Here is a 26,634-nt window from a genome sequence, read left to right as displayed (position 1 = left end):
AAAAAAAAAAACAAACCTAAAATTAGGAAAGGAAAATGGAAATATAAAGTGTTATATAATTAACATACAGTACATAGTGTATGATGTATGAAGTACAAGATATAAATATGTTAAATGTCACAAATAATTATATTAAATGTTGTAGACTGTGTGGATCACAGTAAACTGTGGAAAATTCTGAAAGAGATGGGACTACCAGACCACCTTACCTGCCTCCTGAGAAATCTGTATGCAGGTCAAGAAGCAACAGTTAAAACTGGACATGGAACAATAGACTGGTTCCAAATCGGGAAAGGAGTACGTCAAGGGTATATATTGTCACCCTGCTAATTTAACTTATATGCAGAGGACATCATGCAAAATGCCAGGCTAGATGAAGCACAGTCTGGAATCAAGATTGCTGGGAGAAATATCAATAACCTCAGATACGCATGTGACACCACACTTATGGCAGAAAGTGAAGAGGAACTAAAAAGCCTCTTGATGAAAGTGAAAGAGGAGAGTGAAAAAGTTGGCTTAAAGCTCAACATTCAGAAAACGAAGATCATAGCATATGATCCCATCACTTCACGGCAAATAGATGGGGAAACAGTGGAAACAGTGTCAGACTTTATTTTGGGGGGCTCCAAAATCACTGCAGATGGTGACTGCAGCCATGAAATTAAAAGATGCTTACTCCTTGGAAGAAAAGCTATGACAAACCTAGACAACATATTGAAAAGCACAGACATTACTTTGCCAACAAAGGTCCGTTTAGTCAAAGCTCTGGTTTTTCCAGTAGTCATGTATGGATATGAGAGTTGGACTGTAAAGAAAGCTGAGTGCCGAAGAATTGATGGTTTTGAACTATAGTGTTGGAGAAGACTCTTGAGAGTCCCTTGGACTGCAAGGAGATCCAACCAGTCAATCCTGAATATTCATTGGAAGGACTGATGTTGAAGCTGAAGCTCCAATTCTTTGGCCACTTGATGCAAAGAACTGACTCATTGGAAAAGACCCTGATCCTGAGAAAGACTGAAGGCAGGAGGAGAAGGAGATGACAGAGGATGAGGTGGTTGAATGGCATCACCTACTTGATAGACATGAGTTTGAGCAAGCTCTGGGAGTTGGTGAAGGACAGGGAAGCCTGATGTGCTACAGCCCATGGGTTGCAAAGAGCAACTGAACTGAACTGAAATATTGTACAATTATATTTTCAAGAAGTGTCACAGAAAAATCTCAGGAAAGCAGGGCGGAAAACATATTTGAATACATATTACATGTGGACATATGTCATTTAATTCTCACAACTCTGTAGCACAGAGTTATTTTTAAACTCAGGGAGATAGTGAAGAACAGGGAAGCCTGGAATGCTGCAGTTCATGGGGTTGCAAAGAGTCAGATACAACCTAGCAACTGAACAACAACAAATAGGTTCAGACTGGATAATCCATTAGATCACAGTCACACAGACAATAACTATTAGAACCAAGACTTGAACCTCATCTAGTGACCATTCCCCTAAACCAATGATGGAAGCTCAAAATAGTGTCCATGGATTAGTAGGATAAATTCTCATGTTAATTACCACCTCAGTGGCACAATACTAGTATATTAATTACCTCCTGTATATTAAACTGAATTATAAAGTATTACATGAAAACACTTATTTTGATGGTCAAAACCTTGTAGCATATTTAATCTTTCTTGGATTATACACATTCTCCAAAATTATGAGCTCCTTTATCAGTACTGTAGTCAAGTCATTCATTGACTCTAATTTGTCTCCAAGACAGTACTCAGAAGAGAAATGAGGGGCAGAATAAATTCGGAGTATGGGGTTAACAAACTGCTATACATAGAATAGATAAGCAACAGGGATTTACTGTATAACACAGGAAACAGTATTTAATATATTGTAATAATCTATAATGGAAAATAATCTGCATATATATGTATGTTAGAAGAGAATATGGTGTGTCCTTTTTAACAATACCTGATGTTGCATTGCTCTCAAGGCTACTACATGTACATCGAGGCTTCCCACTTGGTATATGGACAAAAAGCACGACTCTTGTCCAGGCCTCTACGAGGAGTCACTGGGAAACACTGCTTGACCTTTTTCTACCACATGTATGGAGCAGGTACTGGCCTCCTGAATGTTTATTTGAAAAAGGAAGGCAACAGTGAAGAGTCTCTCTTGTGGAGAAGAAGAGGTGAACAGAGCATCTCCTGGCTACGGGCACTGATTGAATATAGCTGTGAGAGGCAGCACCAGGTAAGCCAAGAGAGACAAGAATCAAATGATGGGAAATGTTCCTATACGCTTCTGATGCTCTTTCTTTTTCTTGCTACCATCAAGAATGTTTTGTTCTTTTTCAGGGTCAAAGATAGAGGCAGTACTTGTTTAAGAGCAAACATAATTAGTCTATATTGATTGAACCTAAGCAATGAAAGGGAAATTAGAAAGAGAAAGCTTTTGGATATTTATACATAGAGTAATTTTTGTAATTCAATAGTGAAACTGTAGCTATTTTCATCTTGGTACATTTTGAGTGTCAGTTATATTCTGTGTCCTGAAAACCTCTAAAACAGAGCTTCTCTTTTTTCTAAACCTGGTATTACCTAATTAGTTGTTGCAGCTGCATCTTTCACTCATCATTAGCCATATGCAAGGGCTGCTGTTGTAAGCTTCTGTTTAACAGAGTACATGATCCAGAGTAAATTTTTAAGCCTCTGTCTGCACTGATGCAGAAGAAACTGAATCTTAATCCTATGTCCTGGGCCTCCCTTGAGTCTGCTCACAGGCAGTAGAAGACTTCCTTCCTGCAGGATCCCAATTATAATCGAATCTGAGCAGCAATAAGAAGGAGCCTTTTCAATCCCAGTGGGTGAGATCAAGCAGCCAATTCGCCTAGAAATCAGCAGCAGCCTCCTAAAAGCCTATGACTTTACCTGCCTATTGTTTTTCTTTAGTCACTAAGTCATGTTTGACTCTTTTGTGACCCCCATGGCCTGTAGCCTGCCAGGTTCCTCTGTCCAAGGGATTTTCCAGACAAGAATCTGGAGTGGGTTGCCATTCATTCTCCAGGGGATCTTCCCAACTCAGGAATGGAACCCGTGTCTCCTGCATTGGCAGACAGATTCTTTACCGCTGAACTAGCAAGGAAGCCTTTACCTGCCTACCATAAATCAAAGCTCCAGAAAGTTCTGGGCAGATAACATTAGACCCTTGACTATTCCTGAAATTGCTGTATAGAATTCCAGGAGTGACCTTCAGCTAAAAGCCCTACTTCCTCCTCATCCTTGGTTCTGGACCAGAGCACCCCTTAATGTTAACCTCCGCCTGCTTGGTTTAAGCAAGTCTTCCTAGGAAGAAGTATCCAAAATAAAGACATTATTTTATGCCACACCTTAACCAAAATTGATTTTCTACAGATCTAAATAGGAATGGCCATCTAGGTTGCTGTTGCTAAGAACAAATGACAGATGGAAGATGCACCATTATTCAAGGATGGCCCGTTATCTTGGTGTGGATAAAACTATCTAAACATTTAGTAAAGGAAAACATATAGCCCCAGGAATAATTTTGATAGTGATTTAATGTCTGCTTACAGAAAGAAAATGGATCACTCATAAACTTCCTTATACCACTGATCATCATTCAGGGTTGATGGATTAATTTTTTTAGGTTATCAGGGCACTCACACTATTCAAAGGTTCTCAAGGTGTGGTCCTGACACCAGCAGCAACACCTGAAATGTATATTCATCTAAAATGAAACTCACCTGCAATGCACACTCCCAGGCCCTGCCTTGGAACTACTGAACTAGAAACTCTGGGGCTTAGGGCCCTGCAATCTGTCTTAACAAGAATTGTGGTGATTCTGGAGCATTCTAAAGATGGAGAATCTGTGTCACAGATGGAACAAATCTGAGTCTCTCAGGCAGAGCCTGAGCCTTGATGTTTTCTAAAACCCCCAAATGGTGCTGATGCACAAGAGCTCTAGGATTTGAGATCTGTGGAACAGGTGACCTCACAGCATCTGAGCCCTGGGTATAGGTCCTTGCATATACTAGACTTGCCAGGTGACTTGTTGTCTGAAATTTTTTTGAGCACAAAGTAGTGAGGCACCTGGGGTGGCATCTTGGAATATTTAAGCTCAAAGGGTAAAGAATGACCTGAGAGATTTTTGGCTCCCAATTGGGAAAAAAGATTCCAGATCATTCCTTTAGGCTTAGAATGGAACAGATAATCTGCCATAAGAAATGTTCTTCTTGGTTTTGTGATTCCCTCAAGAATCCCAAATGACTATCTGGAGACCAGGATGAACTAGTTTTTCCCAAACATCCTAGTGTCTAATAAAACACAGAGACACCCATGTGCAAATGGTCATCTTCTCTGTGCTAAGTACTCACAGCGCTAAGAGCTGTGCAGAAGTTCTTCCAGTTGATCTTGTAGCTCTTCTTTAAAGATGGGGAAAACTAAATGTCCAGCTGGTAAGTGGCAGAGTGAGAACTCAGTCTAAACTGGTTCCATTGTTTGCATCCCTAAGTCCCTGTTTTACACTCCCTCCTGCCATAGAAGTCCCAAGATATACTCATTGCCCTGGACGTCACAAGCACTGGGTGATCTTGGAGAAACATCAGTCTCCCTGAGACTGTTTGTGTTAGTTGCTCATTCATGTCCAACTCTTTGCAACCCCTTGGACTGCAGCCTGCCAGGCTCCTCTCTCCATGGAATTCTCCAGGCAAGAATACTGGAGTGGTAGGCATTCCCTTCTCCAGGGTATCTTCCCATCCCAGGGATTAAACCCTGGTCTCTTGCATTGCAGGCAGATTCTTTACCATCTGAGCCACCAGGGGAGACTGTTAATACATTTTCAAAATGGGGTAATAATACCTGCCATGCTGACATCACTAAAGTGACAATCAAATGAGATTATGTTTGTGAAAGGGTTTTATAAACTTTAAAGTACCAAACTATAAAAAAGATAATTGTTTCTAAAAATGTATTCTTTCCCAAATCATTCTGGTCTTTATAACCATGGTAGACCTGTTATTCTCAATAGCTATATCAGTTATCAGAGTGAGCTACTATAGGAGCTCAGGCCAAAATATCTCTTTTCAGTGTTTATTGACGATTTACTCTTTTTAAGTGCTGAGGATACTGCAATGAACATAGCATACAGTTTTTACACTTTTTAAGTTTGCATTCTAGTTGGAGGGGGAGAGGTAGAAAATGTGAAACAAAAATATGTAATGTAACATCAAGTGATAGTAAGTGCTATGAAAAAGAATAAGTCGAGCTGATCAGGTAATGAGGTCAAAGAAGTATCAGGAAATACTCATAAAAGGCCTTGGATGACATGGTACAGTTTGAAATTTATTTCAAGAGCAATAAGAAACCATTAGAGGCTTTTAAGGTAATATGTTCTGATTTATACTTTTAAATGATCATTCTAGCTACTGCCTGGAGCTACTTACTACATAGACTATGGTGGTGGGGCTGGTGGGTGAGGAGACTTTGAGAGCTACTGCAATGGACCAAGGAACAGAAGTGGTGGGCGGGGCTGTGCAGCAGAGGTGAGATGTTGTCAGAAAGCCCACAGGACTTCCTTCCTTGTGGAAAGTGGGGTTTGAGAGAAAGAGAGGAGCCAGGATGACTCCAAAGTTTTGACCTGAGCAACCGCTAGAATGGAGTTGCTGTTTATCGAGATGAGGAAGATCTTAGGTGGAGCAGACCTGGAAGAAGGAGGGCAGCTTATGCAGGAGGCAAATTAACAGTTACTTTTGTTTTTAACACACACAGTTTTTGATCTTATGAGACATCCAAAGTGGGTATGTCGAATGAACAGTGGGCTATGAGCCAGGCGATCAGGAAAATGCAGAGAACTAGAGAAGTCAAGTCAATCTGTACATCACCAGAGAGTGGGCAGGTACTGATTTTTAGAATACTGTGGTACTGCTGCCATTTGTGATTTATCCTGTAGGGCAGCAGTCCCCAACCTTTTTGATACCAGGGACCAGTTTTATGGAAGAAATTTTTTTTCACAGATAGTGGGGCAGGGGATAATTTTGGGATGATTCAAGCACATTTATTGTGCACTTTATTTCTAATCTAATGCCACCACTGATCTGCCAGCATTGAAACATGTATATTATCATATGTGAAACAGACCGCCAGTCCAGGTTCAATGCATGAGACAGGGTGCTCAGGGCTGGTGCACTGGGATGGCCCTGAGGGATGGAGTGGGGAGGGAGGTGGGAGGGAGGTTCAGGATGGGGAACACATGTACACCTACGGCTGATTCATGTCAATGTATGGCAAAAACCACTACAATATTGTAAAGTAATGAGCCTCCAATTAAAAAAAAAAATGACAGGAGGTAATGAGCCTCCAATTAAATGAATTTAAAAAAAATAACAGGAGGTACTAGTCTGCCGCTTGGAGGCTGTAGACCCCCAATATAGGAGAAGTATGTGGGTGGCCTCTGGATGATATTCCAGTCGTCAGATTTTCTTTGTAGAAAAAAATGTATGAAGTAGCAAAATTGTAATCATGCCCTTTCCTAAAGGATTTATTAAAGTGCTAAGCAGAACCTGACTCACTGTTGATTAAAAACACAGAATGATTTTATTTCCTTTGAATTCCTTGCTTACCTTTCCTCCTCTGCTCTCAGGTGTTTTCCTCCTGATTTCTTATCCTTTGATGACATTGAAAGAGAGTGTTAGACAAATTCTCAGCTCAGTGAAATATTTCTGTCATTCATATTGTTCATTATACTGCCTGACATTTAGTAGGAATTATTATGTGCTGGGTACTGAACTAAGACCAGGTCTTCAGATTTTCTTGCTCATGGTGCCCTTAATCTCAATAATTTTTTCCTGGTACCCCAGGACCAAAAGATAGCTAATGTTCCCTTTATCAAGTTAGTTGAGTCAAAACTGTAAGTATTTATGTCCTAATGGCTTGAGCTTCCCAGGTGGCACTAGTGGTAAAGAACCCCGCCATAGAGATGCCGGTTTGATTCCTGGGTTGGGAAGATTCCCTGGAGAAGGCATGCAACACACTCCAGTATTCTTGCCTGGAGAATCCAATGGACAGAGGAGCCTGGCAGGCTACAGTCCATAGGGTTGCACAGAGTCAGACATGACTGAAGCAACTTAGCATGCATGCACAATGACTTAGTAACCATTTGAAAATAAAATACATTTAAACTGAAAGAGAAAGTTACATTTTTATCTAATTCTAAAATAACCACAATTATTTAATAGGATTTTTACAAATAGAAATAGGGGAATAATACAAAGGGGAAATCATAATGCTATAAAATGGTTATCACTCAAATATTTAGGAAATTCAAAGGAGAGAGTTGTATGAAATCAAGGTTTTGGCCCAATCACAGACTATTCAGAATATAATTCCATCAGGTGGTTTCTCTGTTGTACTTCCATTGCAGAGTTGGAGGTTGGTCAAAAAACAGATTTCATTGCTGTCCAGAAAACCAAAACACTTATTAACTACATTCATATATACTTCTATCTAGATGTATTAGGACACTTTTTCCTCTTCTTACCATTTATTTGAATTCTTGTTTAGGGTTATATCTTTAGAACTTCTATTAATGTTATCTTGTCATGTTTCTGTTGTTAAAGCTTCTTTGAGTCATTAAATTCAAGATAGTTTCATATGCTTATTAATTATCCACTTTATGTTGTTTATTTAATTTAAATCATGAACTAGTCCAATGGGGAGTAATTTGCTGATAAAATTAGTAGAGCAAGTGTGTCTTCTGGATAATTTTCATTACCCACAAGCCTCCCTGGAGTATTCCATGGTTTATTAGCTATTATTAGAGTGGTTTTAGAGCTGATAATATATTTTCCCTAGAACCTGAATATTTGATCAGTTATTTTGTTCTAGGATCTAAAGTCATGAAACTGGTTTCCTCTTTTTCTTGGGCTGTGTCTTGGATGTTATAGTATTTAACATGATCAGTGAACCATTGTCTTTTTGGTAAATTTAACTATTATACAGTGCTGTTCATACTTGGGTCTCATCTGTTGTTTTAAATCTCCCACCTAGAACTAGTATAAAGGTAGATTTAGGGAGAGACTATGGAAGCTTAAGCTTCTGGGCCCTTTACTTTCACAGGGCCTGTGAGTGACAGGAGTTGAATATTCTAGATAGCCAGGGAAAACAGGTCACCACCTAGAGGCATTTCTTGGTGGACATTCCTGGGAAGTTGCCTAAAGAGGTCTCCAAAGAAAGGAACTTGAATTTCCAAGGCTCCAGTAATTTGTTGTGAATTTCTTTACATTCTAAATAAGTATTCCCTTTTGTACCTAAATTTGAATTGGTGATTTTGTATTCTTTTCCTGAAAGTGGGCCCCTGAGAACAATCTAAGCTTCCAAACCCACACAGCCTAGATCTGCCTCTGACAAGCATTGTTTTAGCAGAATGACTCTATTTCTAAATTCATATTTCATTATTTTTCAGATAATTATTGAAGCCATTCGGGGAATGTCAGTAAGAAGTGATATTGCCGTTGATGATATTAAATTTCAAGCAGGATCCTGTGCAGGTAACAATAGTTTTCCAAATTATTTAAGTTTGACTGAAAAGAGAATTTGCAATAGTTTCAAATCATAAGAATGCAAATTCAGTATTTTCTACATTAAAAATAGAGAAAACTATTATTGTCTATTTGTCTTTCCTGACAGAAATGGAAGATAAAAGTCAGCAATCATCAGGATATTCTGAGGACTTAAATGAAATTGAGTATTAAGCAATGATCTGAATCGGATTAACTAAACAAAAGCCATACCTCTCTTCAATCAAAATGAAAACAAAATAATACTGGACAGTCTTAACCATTTCATAAGTTATAAAATGACTTCAGAGCACTCTTTTTCATTACTTTTGCAAAAAATACAGACTCAGGGCTTTGTTTTTTTTTTTTTTTTTCGTATGACAACTGTTACTAGAAGTACAGGCTGCTGGTTTTACCTAGATCATACATCTTAACCAGTTAAAAATACAAATGTACTATATTGTCGTCATTTTAAAGTATACAAATAAAGGGCACAATCAAATGAGATGTGCTCACTTAAATCTGCATTCAGTGAATGTACTGGGAGGAGAATAGGTCTTGTGGGTTTCCTTTTGAAGTTCAAGTGTCATAAATATTTTTAAAGTAATAATGTGTGATGCCAGTAATATCTGCAGAATGAATGCAGTTTTTCATGGTAACAAGTTATTCTAAGAAAATAAAGTCTTTTTTCTATGTTTTATTCATAGAAATGGAGTGTTAATTTTTAAATATGTTTACCATATGTGATAACAAAGGATCTTTCATCAGTGTTCCAGGATAAGTATTAATTAATGCTGTATTACAAAGCAGTGCTACCTTCTTTTTTCCATTTTTGAAAGTCATTCTGAACACGTGGATAGAAATTGCACTCTTTTTTTTTGTAAAGCAAGCTTGGAAATGTTTATGCACACACCCCTAAATTTTTCTAGTGTGTTAAACAATTTTACTGATTTTTAAAATAAATGTTTTGGTAATGTTTTGAGTTATATGAATTCAAACAGATGTAGTAAATGACTATCTTTTATTTACATGTTTAGAAAATTATATAGACATGTTTATATATCCAAACAGCTATTATGAAATTATAATTACCTAATAAAAAATAATTTGAAAATCTCTCACTAGCAATTAACCTTCTTCAACATATTTTTCTCTCTGTTTTTATATTTCTATTTTTATTCTTTGGCTGAGTAACACGTGGGTGGTTCCCTGATGAGGGATCAGCACAAAGTCTTAACCACCAGACTGCCAGGGAAGTCCCAATATATTTTTTTGAATGAATATCTTCACTGTATAACTGCTGATTCTAATTTGAATCTCTACTCTGCTACAATTAAATGCTTCTTAATCCTTTTTGTTAGTGGCATAAGCACTGCAAGCATAGATACCATAATTAATTTTTAAAAAGTGTTTCATTTCACATAAGCGATCTCAATTTTCTCCAAAATTGTATCTTATTAGAATGTAAACTCTGTGAAGACAATGATTCCATAAATGAATGAAGTCATTCACCAGACTCTGCTTACAGACTACATAAACCCATGGTAATAATCAGCTTCCCAGGTGAAGCGGTGGTAAAAAAATCTGCCTGCTAGCACAGGAGACACAGGAGATGAGGGTTTGATTTCTGGGTCGGGAAGATCCCCTGGAGAAGGAAATGGCAACCCACTCCAATTTTCTTGCCTGGGAAATTCCGTGGACAGAGGAGCCTGGCAGACTACAGTCCATGGCGTTGCAAAAAGTCAGACACAACTGAGCAACTGCCCATGCACATGTGGTAATAATCATTGCTAATATGTATCGAATATTTATTATTATCAGACATTGTTCAAAGAGCTTTACATGAATTTGCTCATTTAAACCTATAACAATCCATAAGGTAGAGCTAGTGATGGTTGTTACATTTTGTACGTAGGAAAATAAATGTGTTCACGTTCAGCAATAGTGTAGGGCTTGGCTTTGAACCTTGGTTTCACTGTTCTTTAAAAAAGAAATGACAGGCCCAAAATGTAGTTACTTGTACTAAGTCCCACATCAGCCGACCAAGACTTAATAGCTAACCTAACTGCAGTTATAATCTCCCCTAGGATTGCAGTCTTAACAGATCAGTCTGGAATTTTCTGGTCAGCAGCAGTGAGGTAATCAGCCACACAGGCCCTTCTCATCCCTAAAAGGAAGATGAAGTAATCCACTCTCTCCTTTTCCCTTCCCCTCCTGTCTATAAAAGCCTTCCATTTTGTAGAAATCCTTGGAACTCTTCTCTGCTCACTAGTTGGGATGCTGCCCAATTCATGAATTGTTCAGTAAAGCCCGTATATCATTACAGTCGACTTGGTTGAATTTTCTTTCAACACTGCCAAACCTGTGTTCTAATCCTCACAAGACTGCCTCCTGAACCTCCCAGCTCCCCTACCAACTCCATTCCCAATACCTAAGGTTCCAAGTTTCCCACAGGCAGGAGGATTTATTGGCTACCCTGGAAGTTGCCTGGCACCCCACTCCAGTACTTTTGCCTGGAAAATCCCATGGACGGAGGAACCTGGTAGGCTACAGTCCATGGGGTCGCTAAGAGTCAGACACGGACACGACTGAAGCGACTTAGCAGCAGCTGGAAATTGCCAAACCAGAAATACTACTTGGGACAAAAGCTTTGGAAAGGTGGGGGGCTGGGTGGCTGATGCTGGTAGTGTTGCAGGAAAGGGGACCCCTTCCAGGGCCCGAAACTGGGCTCTTATCTAACACTCGGAAATGAATTGTCCAAGGAGACACATCTGCTGACAAAGCAAGAGATTTTATTGGGAAAGGGCACCCGGGTGGAGAGCAGTAGGGTAAGGGAATCCAGGAGAACAGCTCTTTCACGTGGCTTGCAGTCTCGGGTTTTATGGTGATGGGATTAGTTTCCAGGTTGTCTTTAGCCAATCATTCTGACTCAGAGTCCTTCCTGGTGGTGCATGCCTTGTTCAGCCAAGATGGATGCCAGAGAGAAGGATTCTGGGAGGTGGTCAGACAGGTGGTGTCTCCTTTTGACCTTTCCCGAACTCTTCTGGTTGGTGGAGGCTTATTAGTCCCCTGTTCCTTACCAGGACCTCCTGTCATAAAACAACTCATGCAAATAGTTACTATGGTGCCTGGCCAGGGGGGCCGGTTTCAATCAGGGTGCTTCCCTAACAGTAGGGGTGGGAAGTAGATGGGGTAGGGGTTCGGGGCTAATTATTGACTTAGGGCAGAAAGAAAGGAAGTAATTATTACCTTTTGTTGCTGAAAAACAACTTGAAGTTCATAAAAGAGAAGAGAGGAGATGGAAGGTGAGCGGATTTACTTATCCTCTCTCACTTATGCCCCCTTTGCATATTTCACTGATTGGATGCCACTCTTCCTTTTCCAGGTTGCCCTTGGCCTTTATTTTAACTATATTTCACCTGGATGAAAATTTGCAAAGTATTGTAAGCACAGTATAGTTTTCTCAGGTTTAGAAATGCCCCTGAGAAAGGTATATTAGCTAATAATTACTGCTTAACCAGTTAAACCCAGTGTTAGCATTTATTCCAGTTCTCACCTAAACACACAAGTGCTTCAGATGGAAACTACTTTTTCACACAGATTGCCTTTTCTCCTATAATTTGCTGTTTGTATTGGAAATTATTTAGAAGGGAGCAAAGGACAGTCTAAGGAAAATAGGGCTCTGATGCAAGGTCTGGTTAAATGAAGAAAAAGAAAATGTTTAACAAAGATTTATTAAGAAATCTATGCTCCAGGTATTATACTAAGCATGGAGATCACAAAAGTCCTCACATGTCAGCAAGGAAAATAGAGATCTAAACCTGTTACCATAAGCAGAGCGCCAAATTGGAGAAACCATATTCCCAGGGAGTGCTTAGGAAGGGCATTTGAGAGGGAGGGCAAGCCAAGCCTCCAGCTTCAGTCTGGGCAGAGCAGAGAGAACCAACACTAACAGTGTTCTGGTGTCTGGATGTCTTCTGTCACTCTGGGGGCTAAGGCATGGGCTCTTTGACTTTTCACGCAAGGAACGTGTTCTCCAGTGTGATTTAACCAGAACAGGGGAGTGGGGAGAATTTTTGTAACTGACCATTCTAATATTATGGTATTTTCAACACGTGGATTACTATAAAGAGATGAAATACAATGATTAAGTGCACGGTTTCCAGATTCAGGCTGTCTCAGTTTAAATCCTGGCTTTGCCACTTATAGGATTTGTGACTGAAAGCAAGTCACTTCTACCATCTCTGACTCCTATTCCTAGTCTGCAAAACGGGGCAGCAAAATACTCATCTCTACTTCGTAAGGGTGCTGTAAAGATTAATTTAAATGAAGGTGATACATATGAGTCCTTAGTATCTGACACACAAAAGCATTTCTAGTTTATAAGGGTTGACTGAGATTTTTGGATAAATCACAGTTGTTTTTATATAGCCTTTCTCTACAAAGGAATTGTGAGTTTATAGTGCCATCTTAAGGATAAAGCAACCATATGCTCTTGTCATTTTTCGTCTTTTTTTTTTATTATTTGCAATTCAAGGTTCATTTTAATCAGCATGTGGGCAATGCCTTCCACTTTGCTCTTCCTACTCCAGCCTTTGTAAATGGTTCTTCTGTGCTGCTTACCTGTATTCATACCCCTCACAAGATTTATCATGCTAAACCTAAATTCTTGCTTTTATATCCATCTCCTCAAGATGGTTGCATATTTAGTTATGTACCCACTCTGCCTATCATATTCAACAAATATTGCTGAACTAAATAAATTCTCAATAAAGGCATTTAGTTTAGTACAAATACATATGTTGATTCATGAAGGATATAAGGATTCTCTTTGGCTTATCAAAATTTCATGGTCTAGATATCCATGCACTAAAAGTTTAACTTAAAAATATGTCACTGGCCAGTTGGGGCACCTGGTAGAAACAAATATAAAGACTCTTTGGAAGGCCACACACTCAACCCAGGCTGTACAAGTTTCCTACATATTAACCACATGGAAGGGCTCACAATACAAAAGCACAAAACATTTAGTGAAACATTCACTAGAAGCACAAATCAGATGTCAACAAACAGCAGAATTAGATACCCAAGATGTCACGGCCCCCTTCCAGCTGTGTCATCACTCTAACATCTGCTTTCATTATCATTTCTCCTCTGCCTCCCTCCTCTTATAAGGACCTTTGTGATTATATTGGGCCTACCTGGATGGTTCAATATAATCACCCCATTTCAAGATCTGCAATCACGTCTGCAAATTCCCTTTTACCACGGGAGGTATTATATTCACAAACTCCAGGGATTAGGATGTGGGCATCTTTGGGGAGCCATTGCTCTGCCTACCACAATTTTTGTTTGCTATTTTGTCAGATCTCTTTAAAAGGCCAATTTTGTTTTTCCTTTTCAACTCTATTTGCTTTATTTTCATAACTTATCTGACAGGCTAAGACATCCAATATAGTGCTCAAAAGAAGTAGTGATAGTATCATCTTTCCAGAACTTGAAGATATTTCTAAACATTTCATCATTGAATATGAATTAGCTGAAGGTTTCTGGTATTGCCTTTTATTGGTTAAATGAAGTTTTTTTCTACTCATAGTTTCCTAGAAACTTTAACCATCGATGTGTGTTGAAAATAATTATTTTTCCTGCTTCAGTCTCTCTCCTGCAATCTTTTAATATGAAGAATCATATTAACTGATTTGATTTGACAATAGTTAATCACCCTCAAATTCTGTAATAAGCTCATTTAGATAATGACATATTTACTTTTTTAAACACTGCTACATGTGTGCAAATATGTTCATGAGTAAGACTGACAGAGAATTATCTTTAATTTCCTTAGAAATTAGGGGATTTAGACAAGGTTAGACTCATAAGCGGAGTTGAATGAAAAAATCTTTCTTCTTTTTCTATTCTCTAAAGAAGTGGGTTAGAGCAGTGGCTCTCAACTGGGGGCACTTTTATCCTTTAGGAGACATTTGTCAAAGTCTGGAGAACTTTTTGGTTATCAAAACTGGGGTGGTGTTACTGGCATCTAGTGAGTAGAGGCTGACAATGCTGCTGACTCTCCTGCAATACACAGGACAGCTGCCTCCTTTTCCGCCAGCAAACAACTTTACCTTACCCAAACTGTCAATGGTCAGTGGTGCTGAGGCTGTGATTTATTTTTTCATTCTGAAGTAATAATCACTCTTCTCATTTTGTATTTGTAATACTTTTTTTTTTTTTTTTCAGAGAGGGCTTAAAAACTTATATAAGTTTCAGGCCCCATAGAACCTGGACCTGGTGGGAGAAAAAAAGGGCATTATATAGAAGAGAGGGGTCTGTGTGTGTATAGGTAGGGGAGGGGGAGAGAGAAATCATTGAGTCAAAACCAATGCTGGAAAGGGGGGTGGGTGGAAGAGAGAAATTTTGTTTTTAGACATAATTTTCAAATAATCACAGTTACTAAGAAATTGACCATAGGCAACAATTTCAAGAAACTGAAGGAAAGTAATGACTGTGGTACATGATCTAGCAGTTATAATTCTTGATACCTATCCTAGAGAAATGTTAGTACATATACATAAAGACAAGTCTGAGAATATTCCCTGAGTAGTGTTTGTAAAAATGAAAAATTGGAAGCAATCTACTTGTCAAATCATTTAGTTCAGTTTAGTCACTCAGTCATGTCCAACTCTTTGCGACCCCATGAATCGCAGCACGCCAGGCCTCCCTGTCCATCACCAACTCCTGGAGTTCACTCAAACTCATGTCCATCGAGTCGGTGATGCCATCCAGCCATCTCATCCTCTGTTGTTCCCCTTTTCTTCCTGCCCCAATCCCTCCCAGCATCAGAGTCTTTTCCAATGAGTCAACTCTTCGCATGAGGTGGCCAAAGTACTGGAGTTTCAGCTTTAGCATCATTCCTTCCAAAGAACACCTAGGGCTGATCTCCTAGAGTAGTAGATAAAGTGTGATATTTTCATACAAAAACTCTATAGCAGGTAAAAGGGAGCCAGACTTATCAATATATCTGTCAACATGGATACATCACAAAAATATATTTTTGAACAAAAAAAGAAATTGCATAACTATTCATACCATATTTTTATGTTAATACATTATGCATGTAATTATTATACATGTATGCATGTAATACATCGTTTATACAATAGTGCATTTACATAATGCTTCACACTCAAAATATGATTACATATTTTCTGTAGATAAAATGCACGTAAATATTGAAACAGCCTTAAAAGACATTACACACTGAACAAGTGTAAGAGTAGTTAACTCTGGAAGATAAGGAGTGCAGCAACAAGATTGAAGAAAAAAATGTCAAATGCACACAATTTTATCTGTATTCTAATTTGTAAGAGTAGAATGTATTCATGTATTTCACATGTAACTTTTTAAATAGATTTTAAAAGACAGTTAAATTATGCCAATTGTTCAGTGTTAATTCCTTTTTTTTCTTTCCAGTTTTATTAAGATATAATTAACATACAGCACTAAGCTTAAGGTGTACAGCATAATGATTGACCTATATACATCATGAAATGATTATCACAATAAGTTTAGTGAACATCCATCATCTCATATAAATATAAAATTTAAAAGAACGAAAATATTTTTCCTTGTGATGAGAACTCAGGATTTCTGTTAAAAACTTTCATATGTAACACACAGCAGTTTTACTTATATTTATCAAGTTTTATGTTACATCCCTAGTACTTATTATTCTTACAACCAGAAGTTTATACCTTTTGATCACCTTCATCTAATTTTCCCCTCTCCCCACCCTCTGCCTCTGAGATTACCAAAATCAGATTTGGTAACCACAAATCTGATTTTTTTACCTATGAGTTTGTTTTTGAACTTAAAAATAATTGAACTTAAAACCAACAAGCTTATGGGAGAGTTCAGCATCCTAGCTTGTGGAGATAATGAGATGAAATGTCACTCTCAGTTCCTAATACCAAAAAACTCACTTATTTTATAATTTATGAAGCTGATATCAACAGATTTAGAACAGTGCTGACAATTACCAACTTTCTTTTCTATAGGAAGTAACTAGGTGTGAGGGAGAATGCTTATTCTCCCTCTAGATTTGAAATTGAGGATAAATTCCTTCTGGAGTAATTTAATATTGTTTTCCCTGTTAATATTCTCCAAAGAAATGAAGGCCCATTTAGCACTAGGCTTCCTATCATGACATATCACAAAGAACACTTGAAATCTTACATTAATTCCTAACAATTTCTTGAATCTTTCAGTTGGATTTTGTATTCAAGAAATTAAAATTTGAGAAAGACACAAATCTATTGAGACATTGATCCAGAATATAAAAATGAGTTATGAAAAAGTGCTTAGAGCAGCAATTTGTATATGGTACATGCTGTTAGTGTTAGATATTACCACAGTCCATTCCAATACTAATGTAGCTACACCAAGAAGCAGCAGATATTTCGATTGTTTTCAACTTTAGTATGATGTTAGAAACCAATTTTTAAAAATTAAGAACTCCAGAGATAAGATAATTTTACCTCTAGCAGAATTTGTCTGGGGTTTTAGCTCTCTGTGAGAAAGGTGATCATTATCCTTAGTCCTCCAGATCAGTTCCTTCACTAAGTTGATCAGAGAGAGAGAGAGAGAGAGAGAAAAAGTGTGTGTGTGTGTGTGTGTGTGTGTCTGTGTGTGTGTGTGTGTGTGTGTTTATAGGGTTGCTCCTGGGAGTCAAGGACTTAGGTTTTAGCATCTGACTTCCCTCCCTCCCTGAGCCTTGAGGGTTCACTCTTCTACTTTATGAATTTACCAAAAGCAAAAGGAATATTCCCTCTCACTTGGTATATAAACCAGAGGAGAGTATTCCTGTTAACCTGTGAGGGTTCTTGTTAGAACTGGAAGAGAAAACTATCTCAGTCAGAGATGGCTAGTGGAGTCCCACTCCATGGCTCTTGCCCCCACCTTCCTGCTACTGTGGCATCATTATTCAGGGCTTGGAGTGAAGCTAAGAAACAAAGATGGCATTCTGATGGTGAGGTGAAATATATTTATAATCCTTGACCCTACCCTGTCTGCCAGCTTTTTGTTTGTGTCAGTTTTAAAGCTTCTGCAGAATTGGAAAGCCATCATTAAAATGCCCCCTGCTCACTTATTCCTTGGTCAATAAAAAGTTAAATACAATTGCTTTGTCATGTCTATTAGCTAGTAAGGATGGCACAATGAATTCAACTCATGACTGCACTTTAAATCATGGATGTGTAGGATTAACCATTTTGGCTTACTCATTCATTAGCATCAGATTCTGGTTAATTGATATTCCATTTCTAAAGACCTCCTTTTACTTTTTAACACTACCCTTTTCAACAGTTTTCACCAGTGCACTTAAAGAAACCAAATGTGGTTGGTTAATAAATACATGTCTATACCTTTATGAGTGTATGAAATTTTTGAAGAATATTAGGAAGCACTGGGCTTCTCAGGTAGCGCAGTGGTAAAGAATCTGCCTGCCACTGTAACAGACGGTTTGATCCCTGGGTTGGGAAGATCCCTTGAAGGAGGAAATGTCAACTCACTCCAGTATGCTTGCATGGGAAATCCCATGGACAGGGAAGTCTGGTGGGCTACGGTCAATTGTTCTGCAAGGAGTCAGATAAGTCTTAGAGACTTAGGATGCACAAGCTTGTATAACCTGCCAGCATCTGTCTGGTTCATGCTAACTTCCAGTCATACAGAGCCCAACAAAAGAGAAGTATTTAGATAAATTACAGTACATCTGTTTGATGGAATGCTATATAGTTACTTAAACCATGTTACAGAAAAATATTTTTTATTATTTATTTTAAATTGGAGGATAATTGCTTTACAATGTTGTGTTAGTCTCTGCTATACATCATTGTGAATTAGCCATTAAGTATACATATACGCTCTCCCTCTTGAGCCTTCTTCTCACCTAGAAAAAGACTTAATGGCATAAAAAGATATTCATCTATTCCTGCTTTATTGACTATGCCAAAGCCTTTGACTGTGTGGAGCACAATAAACTGTGGAAAATTCTGAAAGAGATAGGAATACCAGACCAACTTACCTGCCTCTTGAGAAACCTATATGCAGGTCAGGAAGCAACAGTTAGAACTGGACATGGAATAACAGACTGGTTCCAAATAGGAAAAGGAGTACATCAAGGCTGTATATTGTCACCCTGTTTATTTAACTTATATGCAGAGTACATCATGAGAAATGCTGGGCTGGAAGAAGCACAAACTGGAATCAAGATTGCCAGGAGAAATTATCAGTAACCTCAGATTTGCAGATGACACCACCCTTATGGCAGAAAGTGAAAAAGAACTAAAGAGCCTCTTGATGAAACTGAAAGAAGAGAGTGAAAAAAGTTGGCTTAAAGCTCAACATTCAGAAAACAAAGATCATGGCATCCAGTCCCATCACTTCATGGCAAGTAGATGGGGAAACAGTGAAAACAGTGACAGACTTTATTTTTTTGGGCTCCAAAATCACTGAAGATGGTCATTGCAGCCATGAAATTAAAAGATGCTTACTCCTTGGAAGGAAAGTTATGACCAACCTAGATAGCATATTCAAAAGCAGAGACATTACGTTGCCAACAAAGGTCTGTCTAGTCAAGGCTATGGTTTTTCCAGTAGTCATGTATGGATGTGAGAGTTGGACTATAAAGAAAGCTGAGCACTGAAGAATCAATGCTTTTGAACTGTGGTGTTGGAGAAGACTCTTGAGAGTCCCTTGGACTACAAGGAGATCCAACCAGTCCATCCTAAAGGACATCAGTCCTGAGTGTTCATTGGAAGGACTGATGTTGAAGCTGAAATTCCAATACTTTGGCCACTTGATGCAAAGAAGTGACTCATTGGAAAAGACTCTGATGCTGGGAAAGACTGAAGGCAGGAGGAGAAGGGAACGACACAGGATGAGATGGTTGGATGACATCACCGACTCAATGGACATGAGTTTGGGTGGACTCTGGCAGTTGGTGATGGACTGGGAGGCCTGGCATGCTGCGGTCCATGGGGTCGCAAAGAGTCGGACACGACTGAGCAACTGAACTGAACTGAACTGAATATATTAAGTGAGATAAAGAGGGTTAAATAACAGTATATATAAGTTGTACAGTATAATTCTACTTTTTTCAACAAAAGGACCATAACATACATACACAAAGAAAAAAGATATTAAAACATACACCAAAATCTTAACAGTGATTAGTCTGGGTAGAGGAATTATGAGTAGACCATCCCCATGGAAAAGAAATGCAAAAAAGCAAAATGGCTTTCTGGGGAGGCCTTACAAATAGCTGTGAAAAGAACAGAAGCGAAGAACAAAGGAGAAAGGAAAGATATAAGCATCTGAATGCAGCGTTCCAAAGAATATCAAGAAGAGATAAGAAAGCCTTCCTCAGCAATCAATGCAAAGAAAGAGGAAAACAATAGAATGGGAGAGACTAAAGATCTCTTCAAGAAAATTAGAGATACCAAGGGAATATTTCATGCAAAGATGGGCTCGATAAAGGACAGAAATGGTATGGACCTAACAGAAGCAGAAGATATTAAGAAGAGGTGGCAAGAATACAAAGAAGAACTGTACAAAAAAAGATCTTCACAACCCAGATAATCACGATGATGTGATCACTGACCTAGAGCCAGACATCCTGGAATGTGAAGTCAAGTGGGCCTCAGAAAGCATCACTACAAACAAAGCTAGTGGAGGTGATGGAATTCCAGTTGAACTATTCCAAATCCTGAAAGATGATGCTGTGAAAGTGCTGCACTCAACATGCCAGCAAATTTGGGACACTCAGCAGTGGCCAGAGGACTGGAAAAGGTCAGTTTTTATTCCAATCCCAAAGGAAGGCAATGCCAAAGAATGCTCAAACTACTGCACGATTGCACTCATCTCACACACTAGTAATGTAATGCTCAAAATTCTCCAAGCCAGGCTTCAGCAATATGTGAACCATGAACTTTCAGATGTTCAAGCTGGTTTTAGAAAAGGCAGAGGAACCAGAGACCAAATTGCCAACATCCACTGGGTCATTGAAAAAGCAAGAGAGTTCCAGAAAAACATCTATTTCTGCTTTATTGACTATGCCAAAGCCTTTGACTGTGTGGATCACAATAAACTGTGGAAAATCCTGAAAGAAATGGGAATACCAGACCACCTGACCTGCCTCTTGAGAAATTTGTATGCAGGTCAGGAAGCAACAGTTAGAACTGGACATGGAATAACAGACTGGTTCCAAATAGGAAAAGGAGTACGTCAAGGCTGTATATTGTCACCCTGTTTATTTAACTTATATGCAGAGTACATCATGAGAAATGCTGGGCTGGAAGAAGCACAAGCTGGAATCAAGATTGCCAGGAGAAATATCAATAACCTCAGATATGCGGATGACACCACCCTTATGGCAGAAAGTGAAGAGGAACTAAAAAGCCTCTTGATGAAGGTGAAAGAGGAGAGTAAAAAAGTTGGCTTAAAACTCAACATTCAGAAAACAAAGATTATGGCATCCGGTCCCATCACTTCATGGGAAATAGATGGGGAAACAGTGGAAACAGTGTCAGACTTTATTTTTCTGGGCTCCAAAATCACTACAGATGGTGACTGCAGCCATGAAATTAAAAGACGCTTACTCCTTGGAAGGAAAGTTATGACCAACCTAGATAGTATATTCAAAAGCAGAGACATTACTTTGCCAACAAAGGTCCATCTAGTCAAGGCTATGGTTTTTCCTGTGGTCATGTATGGATGTGACAGTTGGACTGTGAAGAAAGCTGAGTGCCACAGAATTGATGCTTTTGAACTGTGGTGTTGGAGAAGACTCTTGAGAGTCCCTTGGACTGCAAGGAGATCCAACCAGTCCATTCTGAAGGAGAGCAGCCCTGGGATTTCTTTGGAAGGAATGATGCTAAAGCTGAAAGTCCAGTACATTGGCCACCTCATGTGAAGAATTGACTCATTGGAAAAGACTGATGCTGGGAGGGATTGGGGGCAGGAGGAGAAGGGGACGACAGAGGATGAGATGGCTGGATGGCATCACTGACTCAATGGATGTGAGTCTGAGTGAATTCTGGGAGTTGGTGATGGACAGGGAGGCCTGGCGTGCTGCGATTCATCGGGTCGCAAAGAGTCGGACACTACTGAGGGACTGAACTGAACTGAACTTCCCCTGTGTATGTTTGTTTTTTTCTGTGTTTCCTAAATTTCTGCATTTAACACATATTGTGTTTGTGGTTATAAATAAAACCAGTAACATTTTCCTTTTCGAAGGATGACGGTAGAGCATGACGGACTGACAGTCTAGACAAGAACTCACAATCTGTATGCATTATATATGGTGTCATTTCCCAATAGCTCAGTGGTTAGATTCCACCTGTAATGCAGGAGACACAGGAGATATATGTTAGATTCTTGGGTTGGGAATATCTCCTGGAGGAGGAAATGGGAACCCACTCCAGTATTCTTGCCTGAAAAATCCCAGGGACAAAGGAGCCGGAAGCACAAGCGGCTCCTCACAGTCCATGGGGTCACAAACAGTTGGACATGACTGAGCCTAAACACACACACACACACACATTTCCCAACTCAACTTTATAAGCACAGTTTGAGTAGTTCACTGAAGATCTAATGATAGTATAAAATGATTAGATTGGTTTCCTGCTTTCAACCCTCATTACCACTGCATGTATTATTTTACCATTAGGTTTCTCTAAATGCAATGATTTCTTCAAAGAATCGGACTCTTTTAATGCTCTTGAAGAAGGTTACCAAGTCACTTCTCAAAAAGTTTGTACTAGCAGTGTAGCAAATAAGGGTATAGTACCCTCCTAGGCCCTATTTTTAAAAAGATTATTTCCTGCCTTTTGAACAGTTTTAAAGGTATTATTTAATTTGCTGAAAAACTAAAAATTTTCTAACAACCAAGACATGTTCACTTTTAAAAAAAAATTTTATTCTTTCTTCGGTTACAAGTTTTAAAGAGTGCAGATTTCAGTTGTGTGAGGAGAAGCAGGGGCTTGGGAAAGGAGCATTTATCCTGGAGTGGGGAATCAGGGTTTTCTGAAATAGCTTTTTAAATGGCCTCCCAACTTCCAGGCTTGACTCTGAGGAATCAGCAACCAGAGTGCCTCATTTAAAAACTTTAATCAGATCTTGTCTCTCTCCTGCTTAAAACCATCCAATGGCTTCCCATTGCTTTTAAAATAAAATGCATGATGGGCAAGGCCCCCCTAAGCAAACTTGCTCACTTCAGTATAGCTTAGCCCGCCTTCCCTTTGTTCTTCATTCTGCTGGTTTCCACCTCAGAGCCTCTATCCTTGCCTGGAATGCTCTTTTCTCATTTCCTCCGCTAGCTCCTTCTTCTCCAGGATTTAGCTCAAGTATCACTTTCTCTGACAGGCCTTCCCTGCTTCTCTCATACATTCATTCTGTTTTTTCCTTCATGACACCTATCACCGCCTGAAATTATCTTGATCCTACGTAGGTTATCTTGTTCTTTTCCTGTCTTCCACACCAAAACGTAAGCTCTGAGACCTGCTTGCCTGGCTCCCTCACTGCCTCAGTAGCCTATTGTAGATCAGATATGATTATAGTGAGTGAAGACCTGCAGAGGCCTCAGTGAACCTCATCTTTAATAAGGGAGTTAACTAGATGAACGTGACTAGGTTTAAGTGGAAGCATCCTCTTAACGATGCCAGCGTGCTCGGTGGGGCATTTCTAGAAAGGTCGAAGGAGGAATTCTTACTAGGGAATTAGGGAGCGGGGGTGGTGGTGGGGGTAGTGAGGAAAACCTGTGCCGTGCAATCTTTCCACCTGTTGGAGAGCGCAACAGACCCGAGCGCTATGTTTTAAGGGAAGAGCTGGCATAGAGTCATTTGAAAGCTTGCACTGTTGGGGTTTTTGTTTTTGTTTTGACACGGGGACCTGATTAAAACCAGTCAGAAGACGACGAGGTCCCGCGCTCCCTCCCCTCGTGGACGTTTCCTTGAGCGCTGAAAAGGCTTTCAAAACATTAAATGCAGCTGACATTTTTTTTTGAGTTAAAAAAAAAAATCGGCAAAATGCAGAAACATACAGAGCAGTCCTGTGGCCGCTTCCCGCGGCGTGGTCCCGTGAGCCACCCCGTCCCATTCCCGCCAGCTCGGGTCTCCGAAGACCCGAGAGGGGGAAGGGGTGGGGCATGCCCTGTGACGCTACCAGGCAGGGACTGCGCAGGCGCCGGGGCGGGCTCTCGCGCAGTCGCGCGCCGCGCTGTTCGCGCGGGAGTGGGACGCCGGGGCGCTGGGGCTGTAGGAAGGTGGGAACGGAAGCCACAGCCGAGAAGAGAGACCGCCAGGATGGCGACACCGAGCAGGAAAACGTCCACTCAAAGCCCCCTGGCCTCCAAGAGAGCTATCCTGAGTGATCCCTCGTCGGAAGTCCCGAGCAAGAAAAAGAGTTCGGTCCCACCGGCGGCGCCACGGCCACTGCCGTCGTCCGGGCCTTTCGTGGAAGGCTCTATCGTCCGCATCGCGATGGAGAACTTCCTGTGAGTGACCGGAGGCCGTGCCGCGGCGTGGGAGGCCAGCGGCCGGCACACGAGGGCCGCAGGCTGCGTGCGTGCCGGGGGCGGGTCTGTAGAGGTGTGCCTGGCTTTTGAGGCTTTTGGTAAATTCGTCCGGGGATTGCGGTGAGGATATTTACTTGTGGGCCGTGGAGATTGACGTGTTTGTTGATGCAGGTGTGTGCCTTGTGTTTTGCAGTTTTTTAATTCTTAATGCCAAAGTTGTGTGAAGGCGTCAAATGGCGGGCAGTGGACGTAGTAGGAATTACATCTCCCGCTGGGAGTCACGGCCTGTAGACATAATCTGAAATTCACAAAACTATGGTCCTGGGAAGTCAAAAAGCAGCGGTTAAATCAGCGACAGTGACGCTGTGCTGTGGCACATTTCGTGAAGAGATAGCAGTTGCCAGGTGGACAAAGATGGTGATGGTTGTGATGGATGGAGACGTTTCCTGAAATGTACCAGAAAATTAAGCCCAGCTCTCAATTGTTGCTTGACTCCTTCATATCTGACTTTCTTCCCTGGTTGCTTGCTCACCCTTCAGACAACTAATCATAGTATTCACTTTAGAATTTAGTAAAGATGTTGTAACACAACTACCGTGTATCCGTCTAGCACCTTGCAGTTCATTTGTCTATTATATTTTAAGCTTCCACAGTGGCCTAAGGAAAACAATTACAGTAACAATAAGGACATTTTTTTAAAGCATCTATCCTGTGCCAGGTATAGAAATAGGTACTTTATTTACACAGTACCCTCATTCATGCCTCATAACTCTTGGTAGCATCGCCACTGATAAGCTCAGAGAGGTTGATTTGCCCGGGTTTACTCAGCTGATAAGTAGCTGAATTGTTGTTTTAATGCAAATCAGGAAAGATAAATATAATCAAATGAAGTATCTACCATAATTATATATATGTGTGTGTGTGTGTATCAGGATGCCCTGGGGGCACAAAGGATGAAATGATTAATTTCCTCCACAGTTGTGAGAAGGGCCTTGTACTGGAGGATATGAAAGTCTTAAGGGAAGAGCATGGAACTGCCTGAAACAGTTTGCTGTATTTAGTAAGTTTCCAGTATCCTACTATGATTAGGACATAGGATGTGAGTGTATGGATAGAGTGATACTGATGATATATAGCATTATTGAGGGTCTGTGTTTCCTGTGCTGAGAAATTGCAACTTTATCCTGTAGGCAGCCAGGATGCATTTTCAGTAGGGCATCATATGTGGTTTGGGCTTCTCAGGTGGTACTAGTGGTAAATAACCTGCTTGCCAGTGCAGGAAGGTTAGGAGACAGGAGATGGATCTCCTGGAGGGCGGCATGGCAACTCACTACAGTATTCTTGCTTGGAGAATCCCATGGACAGAGTAGCCTGGCGGGCTACATCCATAGGGTCACAAAGAGTTGGACACGACTGAAATAGTGCACACACATGCACCCTCATGTGGTTTATATTACTTTGGAAGCAGTGTGAAGGATGATTTAGAAAGGGTGCAAGATTGGAGGCAAGAAGGCTTTTACAATATGAAGGCAGAGATGATCGGGATTTGAGTCATGCAGTCATGCAGTGGGAAGTAGAAGCAGAAAGAATAGATTTGACAGGATTTTGTCTGCAGATTAATTGCGAGGCATCAGGGTAAAGGAGAAATGGAGCATTTTTCTCAAGTCTCTCTCTTGGCTAATTGGTATAGAGCTGTGTCAAAGAAGGAGTAATTCTGGGAGGATAATAATAAATGCCTTTTGTATCTTGTATATTGAAGTTTCCTGTGGGGCATCTAAAAGGTCTTCTATGGGCAGTATTTATAAGGGTTCAGAGCTTATAGGAAAATGTTAACAGATGAGAGACTTAAGAATCATGCATATAGGTGATTGTTTAAATTGCCTTGAAGGGAATAGAAATAGAAGTCCAAGTACAGAGTTCCAGAGGAATGCCAACATTTAAGGGCAAGCAGAAGAACTCACAGATTGAGAAGGAACTGTTCAGGGAAGTAAGGGGAGAACCGTGGGAGAGTATTATCAGAGAACCCAAGGAAAAAGAGTGCTTCAAAAACATCATATGATACAGTGAAGTCAGATAACAGTACAGAAAAGAACCTGCTGCATTTAGCAGTCAGGAAATCTTTGGCGCTTTGAGGTAGGGGAAGTGGAAAACTTTGTAGTCATAGAAGAATGAAGGAGTGTGAGGAAGTAAAGCTTGGATGTGAAGAGGAGAAAGAAAAGGTAGCTGGAAAGTGCAGAACTAAGTAAGACTTTGTTTATTTTTATGAGAGGACTTTGAGTTTTAGGAATGCATAGGAAGAGTAGGCCTAGAGAACTGAAAAGGCTTGGAAGAGAGTAGTCAAGGGAAAGATTCCTGAGAGTTCACCAAGTCCGTTGAGATTGAGAGTGGAGGGAAGAGATTTCTAGGCAGAAGTAATAGCATATGCAAAGGCTTTGAGAAGGAAGGAAGCATAAGATAGTCAAGAAACTGAAAGAAATTCCTTATAGGTAAACT

At 40.0% G+C, this 26,634-nt stretch overlaps 2 protein-coding genes across 6 annotated transcripts in view; both read left to right on the top strand.

Moving 5' to 3' along the window:
• MAMDC2 (MAM domain containing 2) overlaps positions 1-9,693 on the top strand; it is a 163,365-nt gene extending 153,672 nt beyond the window's left edge. Inside the window, exons 12-14 of one of the 2 annotated variants that reach the window (XM_005897472.2) lie at positions 1,998-2,257; positions 8,483-8,567; positions 8,707-9,693. In XM_005897472.2, coding sequence (XP_005897534.1) covers positions 1,998-2,257; positions 8,483-8,567; positions 8,707-8,771 — 410 coding nt within the window. In that variant the 3' untranslated portion in view covers positions 8,772-9,693. Of the gene's footprint in view, positions 1-1,997; positions 2,258-8,482; positions 8,568-8,706 lie in introns of those variants that run through there. The other variant, XM_070375777.1, reaches the window with a different exon arrangement.
• Positions 9,694-23,830: 14,137 nt separating this feature from the next.
• SMC5 (structural maintenance of chromosomes 5) overlaps positions 23,831-26,634 on the top strand; it is a 117,934-nt gene continuing 115,130 nt past the window's right edge. For 3 of the 4 annotated variants that reach the window (XM_070375775.1, XM_070375774.1, XM_070375773.1), the window contains exon 1: positions 23,831-24,120. In XM_070375775.1, the coding sequence (XP_070231876.1) occupies positions 23,930-24,120 (191 nt within the window). In that variant the 5' untranslated portion in view covers positions 23,831-23,929. The remainder of the gene's footprint in view (positions 24,121-26,634) is intronic. The other variant, XM_005897473.3, reaches the window with a different exon arrangement.

Source organism: Bos mutus, chromosome 8, assembly GCF_027580195.1.
Source record: "Bos mutus isolate GX-2022 chromosome 8, NWIPB_WYAK_1.1, whole genome shotgun sequence".
Classification (NCBI taxonomy): Eukaryota; Metazoa; Chordata; class Mammalia; order Artiodactyla; family Bovidae; genus Bos; species Bos mutus.
The sequence above is the reverse complement of the archived record's forward strand: the minus strand, read 5'-3'. Positions and strand labels throughout refer to the sequence as shown.